This window comes from Perca flavescens, chromosome 11 (assembly GCF_004354835.1).
Source record: "Perca flavescens isolate YP-PL-M2 chromosome 11, PFLA_1.0, whole genome shotgun sequence".
Lineage (NCBI taxonomy): Eukaryota > Metazoa > Chordata > Actinopteri > Perciformes > Percidae > Perca > Perca flavescens.
In genome coordinates this window covers 288,501-296,000 of record NC_041341.1, presented here as the reverse complement: position 1 = coordinate 296,000, position 7,500 = coordinate 288,501, and the positions used below count along the sequence as shown (strand labels likewise).

Genomic DNA, 7,500 nt, shown 5'->3' with positions numbered 1-7,500 from the left:
GTGCCTAGTAGGACCTAGCAGTACCTAGTAGGACCTAGCAGTACCTAGTAGGACCTAGCAGTACCTAGTAGGACCTAACAGTGCCTAGCAGTACCTAGTAGGACCTAGCAGTACCTAGTAGGACCTAACAGTGCCTAGCAGTGCCTAGTAGGACCTAGCAGTACCTAGTAGGACCTAGCAGTACCTAGTAGGACCTAACAGTGCCTAGCAGCACCTAGTAGGACCTAGCAGTACCTAGTAGGACCTAGCAGTACCTAGTAGGACCTAGCAGTGCCTAGTAGGACCTAGCAGTACCTAGTAGGACCTAGCAGTACCTAGTAGGACCTAGCAGTACCTAGTAGGACCTAACAGTGCCTAGCAGTGCCTAGTAAGACCTAGCAGTACCTAGTAGGACCTAGCAGTACATAGTAGGACCTAGCAGTACCTAGTAGGACCTAACAGTGCCTAGCAGTACCTAGTAGGACCTAGCAGTACCTAGTAGGACCTAGCAGTGCTTAGTAGGACCTAGCAGTACCTAGTAGGACCTAGCAGTACCTAGTAGGACCTAGCAGTGCCTAGTAGGACCTAACAGCGCCTAGCAGTGCCTAGTAGGACCTAGCAGTACCTAGTAGGACCTAGCAGTACCTAGTAGGACCTAGCAGTACCTAGTAGGACCTAGCAGTACCTAGTAGGACCTAACAGTGCCTAGCAGTGCCTAGTAGGACCTAGCAGTACCTAGTAGGACCTAACAGTGCCTAGTAGGACCTAACAGTGCCTAGCAGTACCTAGTAGGACCTAGCAGTACCTAGTAGGACCTAACAGTGCCTAGCAGTGCCTAGTAGGACCTAGCAGTACCTAGTAGGACCTAGCAGTACCTAGTAGGACCTAGCAGTACCTAGTAGGACCTTACAGTGCCTAGCAGTACCTAGTAGGACCTAGCAGTACCTAGTAGGACCTAGCAGTGCCTAGTAGGACCTAGCAGTACCTAGTAGGACCTAGCAGTACCTAGTAGGACCTAGCAGTGCCTAGTAGGACCTAACAGCGCCTAGCAGTGCCTAGTAGGACCTAACAGCGCCTAGCAGTGCCTAGTAGGACCTAACAGCGCCTAGCAGTGCCTAGTAGGACCTAGCAGTACCTAGTAGGACCTAGCAGTACCTAGTAGGACCTAACAGTGCCTAGCAGTGCCTAGTAGGACCTAGCAGTACCTAGTAGGACCTAGCAGTACCTAGTAGGACCTAACAGTGCCTAGTAGGACCTAACAGTGCCTAGCAGTGCCTAGTAGGACCTAGCAGTACCTAGTAGGACCTAGCAGTACCTAGTAGGACCTAACAGTGCCTAGCAGTGCCTAGTAGGACCTAGCAGTACCTAGTAGGACCTAGCAGTACCTAGTAGGACCTAGCAGTACCTAGTAGGACCTAACAGTGCCTAGCAGTACCTAGTAGGACCTAGCAGTACCTAGTAGGACCTAGCAGTGCTTAGTAGGACCTAGCAGTACCTAGTAGGACCTAGCAGTACCTAGTAGGACCTAGCAGTGCCTAGTAGGACCTAACAGCGCCTAGCAGTGCCTAGTAGGACCTAGCAGTACCTAGTAGGACATAGCAGTACCTAGTAGGACCTAACAGTGCCTAGCAGTGCCTAGTAGGACCTAGCAGTACCTAGTAGGACCTAACAGTGCCTAGTAGGACCTAGCAGTACCTAGTAGGACCTAGCAGTACCTAGTAGGACCTAACAGTGCCTAGCAGTGCCTAGTAGGACCTAGCAGTACCTAGTAGGACCTAGCAGTACCTAGTAGGACCTAGCAGTACCTAGTAGGACCTTACAGTGCCTAGCAGTACCTAGTAGGACCTAGCAGTACCTAGTAGGACCTAGCAGTGCCTAGTAGGACCTAGCAGTACCTAGTAGGACCTAGCAGTACCTAGTAGGACCTAGCAGTGCCTAGTAGGACCTAACAGCGCCTAGCAGTGCCTAGTAGGACCAAACAGCGCCTAGCAGTGCCTAGTAGGACCTAACAGCGCCTAGCAGTGCCTAGTAGGACCTAGCAGTACCTAGTAGGACCTAGCAGTACCTAGTAGGACCTAACAGTGCCTAGCAGTGCCTAGTAGGACCTAGCAGTACCTAGTAGGACCTAGCAGTACCTAGTAGGACCTAACAGTGCCTAGTAGGACCTAACAGTGCCTAGCAGTGCCTAGTAGGACCTAACAGTGCCTAGTAGGACTTAACAGTGCCTAGTAGGACCTAACAGTGCCTAGTAGGACGTAGCAGTGCCTAGTAGGACCTAACAGTGCCTAGTAGGACCTAACAGTGCCTAGTAGGACCTAACAGTGCCTAGTTGGACCTAACAGTGCCTAGTAGGACCTAACAGTACCTAGTAGGACCTAACAGTGCCTATCAGTGCCTAGTAGGACCTAGCAGTACCTAGTAGGACCTAGCAGTACCTAGTAGGACCTAACAGTGCCTAGCAGTGCCTAGTAGGACCTAGCAGTACCTAGTAGGACCTAGCAGTACCTAGTAGGACCTAACAGTGCCTAGTAGGACCTAACAGTGCCTAGCAGTGCCTAGTAGGACCTAACAGTGCCTAGTAGGACTTAACAGTGCCTAGTAGGACGTAGCAGTGCCTAGTAGGACCTAACAGTGCCTAGTAGGACCTAACAGTGCCTAGTTGGACCTAACAGTGCCTAGTAGGACCTAACAGTACCTAGTAGGACCTAACAGTGCCTAGCAGTGCCTAGTAGGACCTAGCAGTACCTAGTAGGACCTAACAGTGCCTAGTAGGACCTAACAGTGCCTAGCAGTACCTAGTAGGACCTAGCAGTACCTAGTAGGACCTAGCAGTACCTAGTAGGACCTAACAGTGCCTAGCAGTGCCTAGTAGGACCTAGCAGTACCTAGTAGGACCTAGCAGTACCTAGTAGGACCTTACAGTGCCTAGCAGTACCTAGTAGGACCTAGCAGTACCTAGTAGGACCTAGCAGTGCCTAGTAGGACCTAGCAGTACCTAGTAGGACCTAGCAGTACCTAGTAGGACCTAGCAGTGCCTAGTAGGACCTAACAGCGCCTAGCAGTGCCTAGTAGGACCTAGCAGTACCTAGTAGGACCTAGCAGTACCTAGTAGGACCTAGCAGTACCTAGTAGGACCTAGCAGTACCTAGTAGGACCTAACAGCGCCTAGCAGTGCCTAGTAGGACCTAGCAGTACCTAGTAGGACCTAGCAGTACCTAGTAGGACCTAGCAGTACCTAGTAGGACCTAACAGCGCCTAGCAGTGCCTAGTAGTACCTAGCAGTACCTAGTAGGACCTAGCAGTACCTAGTAGGACCTAACAGTGCCTAGTAGGACCTAACAGTGCCTAGTAGGACCTAACAGTACCTAGTAGGACCTAACAGTGCCTAGCAGGACCTAACAGTGCCTAGCAGGGCCTAACAGTGCCTAGTAGGACGTAGGAGTGCCTAGTAGGACCTAACAGTGCCTAGTAGGACCTAACAGTACCTAGTAGGACGTAGCAGTGCCTAGTAGGACCTAACAGTGCCTAGTAGGACCTAACAGTACCTAGTAGGACGTAGCAGTGCCTAGTAGGACCTAGCAGTACCTAGTAGGACCTAACAGTGCCTAGTAGGACGTAGCAGTGCCTAGTAGGACCTAGTAGTACCTAGTAGGACCTAACAGTGCCTAGTAGGACCTAACAGTGCCTAGTAGGACCTAACAGTGCCTAGTAGGACGTAGCAGTGCCTAGTAGGACCTAACAGTGCCTAGTAGGACCTAGTAGGACCTAACAGTGCCTAGTAGGACCTAACAGTACCTAGTAGGACCTAACAGTGCCTAGTAGGACCTAACAGTGCCTAGTAGGACGTAGCAGTGCCTAGTAGGACCTAACAGTGCCTAGTAGGACCTAACAGTGCCTAGTAGGACGTAGCAGTGCCTAGTAGGACCTAACAGTGCCTAGTAGGACCTAGTAGGACCTAACAGTACCTAGTAGGACCTAACAGTGCCTAGTAGGACCTAACAGTGCCTAGTAGGACCTAACAGTGCCTAGTAGGACCTAACAGTGCCTAGTAGGACCTAGTAGGACCTAACAGTGCCTAGTAGGACCTAGTAGGACCTAACAGTACCTAGTAGGACCTAACAGTGTGGTCGTGTGTGTCTGACCTGTAGTGTGTCTGTGTGTGTAGCTGTGTGTGTAGCTGTGTGTGTGTACCTGTGACCAGCAGCTCTGCGGTGCTGGTGGCCTGCCCGGCTCCGTTGGTGGCTCTGACGGAGAACCTCCCGCTGTGTGCGGCGGTCACCGCGGGGATCGTCAGAGCAGCGCGGCCGTCGCTGAACGAGATCTGCACGCCGGGCAAGGCGGCGGGAGAGAGAACCTGGCCATCACGAAACCAGCTCACCTCGGGAACTGGAGAACCTGCAGAACCCAGGAGAACCCAGGAGAACCCAGGAGAACCCAGGAGAGAACCGGGACACAAGGTCCATTTAACACGTACTGTAGAGCAGCTTTCATTACACAGCAAGCCAGAGACAGTTATAATAGGACACACTACAGATATACACACAATATACACTACACCATATACATTCATACACACACACACATGTGTGTGTGTGTTTCTGTGTGTGTGTGTTTCTGTCTGTGTGTGTGTGTGTGTGTGTGTGTGTTTCTGTGTGTGTGTTTCTGTGTGTGTGTGTGTGTGTGTGTGTGTGTGTGTGTGTGTGTGTGTGTTTCTGTGTGTGTGTGTGTGTGTGTGAGTGTGTGTGTGTGTGTGTGTGTGTGTGTTTCTGTGTGTGTGTGTGTGTGTGTGTGTGTGTGTGTGTGTGTGTGTGTGTGTGTGTGTGTGTGTGTGTGTTTCTGTGTGTGTGTGTGTGTGTGTGTGAGTGTGTGTTTCTGTGTGTGTGTGTGAGAGTGTGAGTGTGAGTGTGTGTGTGTGTGTGAGTGAGTGAGTGTGTGTGTGTGTGTGTGTGTTTCTGTGTGTGTGTGTGTGTGTGTTTCTGTGTGTGAGTGTGAGTGTGTGTGTGTGTGTGTGTGTGTGTTTCTGTGTGTGTGAGTGTGAGTGTGTGTGTGTGTGTGTGTGTGTGTGTGTGTGTGTGTGTGTGTTTCTGTGTGTGTGTGTGTGTGAGTGTGTGTGTTTCTGTGTGTGTGTGTGTGTGTGTGTGTTTCTGTGTGTGTGAGTGTGAGTGTGTGTGTGTGAGTGTGAGTGTTTCTGTGTGTGTGTGTGTGTGTGTGTGTGTGTGTGTGTGTGTGTGTTTCTGTCTGTGTGTGTGTGTGTGTGTGTGTGTGTGTGTGTGTGTGTGTGTGTGTGTGTCTCCTTACCACTAACTTGAGCCTGGAACGTCGCAGCACTACCCTCTAGTGCCACGACGCTCTGCAGCGGCTGCGTGAACGTCGGCGCCTGTGTGGACATGTTGGTCGGCACCCTGCAGAGAGAGAGACAGGCAGACAGACAGACAGACAGACAGACAGACAGGCAGACAGGGTTTAGTTTCCATCAACCAGCAGAAACAGACAAGCTAACGTGTCACTAAGCGTACTGTAGTTTCCGTTGTAACTTGACTCCACCAGATGGATCGGCCGAAAATCCTGGTTAGTTGATTGGATAAACCATCTATCACCAACTATAGGTGGTGGAAAAAGTGACAAAAAAGTCAGATAAAGAGACAACTTTGTCGGAAAAAGTGACAAAAATGTTGGAAAAAGTGACAAAAATGTCAGAAAAAGTGACAAAAACGTCACAAAAAGTGACAAAAATGTTGGAAAAAGTGACAAAAACTTCACAAAAAGTGACAAAAATGTTGGAAAAAGTAACGAAAATGTTGGAAAAAGTGATAAAAACGTCAGATAAAGTGACAACTTTGTTGGAAAAAGTGACGAAAATGTTGGAAAAAGTGACAAAAACGTCAGAAAAAGTGACAAAAATGTTGGAAAAAGTGACAAAAACGTCAGAAAAAGTGACAAAAACGTCAGAAAAAGTGACAAAAACGTCACAAAAAGTGACAAAAATGTTGGAAAAAGTGACAAAAACGTCACAAAAAGTGACAAAAATGTTGGAAAAAGTGACAAAAACGTCACAAAAAGTGACAAAAATGTTGGAAAAAGTGACAAAAACGTCAGATAAAGTGACAACTTTGTTGGAAAAAGTGACAAAAATGTTGGAAAAAGTGACAAAAACGTCACAAAAAGTGACAAAAACGTCACAAAAAGAGACAAAAATGTTGGAAAAAGTGACAAAAACGTCACAAAAAGTGACAAAAATGTTGGAAAAAGTGACAAAAACGTCACAAAAAGTGACAAAAATGTTGGAAAAAGTGACAAAAATGTCAGATAAAATGAAAACAATTTTGGCAAAAGTGACAAAAACTAGGTGGGCCAAAATGTATTTTGAACAAAGCGTATGAAAATACAACCACGAGCCAGGCTACCCCTGCTGCTGCTGCAGGCAGAGCATAGCTCGTTAGCTCAGCAGGCTAGCAGCGTGTCGGTAAAGGAGATTTACCGTTTGTGTAACCAGAATTTAGGAATAAAAGAATAAAAGAATAAAAGGCCCCATTTCAGGTTCCTGGTCCATATTCCAAGAGGAAAAAGCATTAGCGAGCAGCTAACAGAATTAGTGCTACCGCTGTCTGAAAATCCTGGTTAGCTGATTGGATAAACCATCTGTCTAGACACGTGTCAAACTCGAGGCTCGAGGGCCAAATCCGGCCTCTCACAGATTATGATCCGGCCCGCATATCAATTTAGGTTCAAAATACATTTTGGCCCACCTAGTTTTTTTCACATTTGCCAAAATTGTTTTAATTTTTTCAGACGTTTTTGTCACTTTTTGTGACGTTTGTCACTTTTTCTTTAGTTTTTGTAACTTTTTCGAACATTTGTCACTTTTTCCAACATTTTTGTCACTTTTTCCAACATTTTTGTCACTTTTAGTGACGTTTTTGTCACTGTTTCCAACATTTGTCACTTTATCTGATGTTTTTGTCACTTTTTCTAACGTTTTTGTCACTTTTTCTGACGTTTTTGTCACTTTATCTGACGTTTTTGTCACTTTTTCTAACGTTTTTGTCACTTTTTCTGACGTTTTTGTCACTTTATCTGACGTTTTTGTCACTTTTTCCAACATTTTTGTCACTTTTCCCGACGTTTTTGGGCGGTTCTTTTCTATGACGGCTGAGGAACTTTCTCGTGACTTCTTCAGGACTTTATGTGGACCAAACTGTGAGTGAGAAGACCATATGACACATGCAATAATACAGTCAAATATATTTTACTTTTTCGATTAAATAAAAGCCTATCAATAAAATAAACATGTCTGGCCCTTGATGTGATTCTTATTTTCCAGTGTGGCCCTCTGGGAAATTGAGTGTGACACCCCCTGGTTCTAGACCCTTCTCATTGCGTCACACCAACGCTGATTGGTCGGCTCCAGATGTTCTCTATCTCAAGATACCAGACTGGTGTGGTTAATGGAGAACTGGAGCTCGCCAGATCAGGACGGTCCCACCAGGATACACATGGGGTTCTGCCGAAAGCTGAACAATG

At 47.5% G+C, this 7,500-nt stretch overlaps 1 protein-coding gene across 1 annotated transcript in view; it reads right to left on the bottom strand.

The window, feature by feature from the left end:
• Positions 1-7,500, bottom strand: part of LOC114564194 (titin-like) — a 380,077-nt gene that overhangs the window by 360,846 nt on the left and 11,731 nt on the right. The window contains 2 exon segments of the mRNA XM_028591428.1: positions 4,171-4,374; positions 5,278-5,381. Coding sequence (XP_028447229.1) covers positions 4,171-4,374; positions 5,278-5,368 — 295 coding nt within the window. The 5' untranslated portion in view covers positions 5,369-5,381.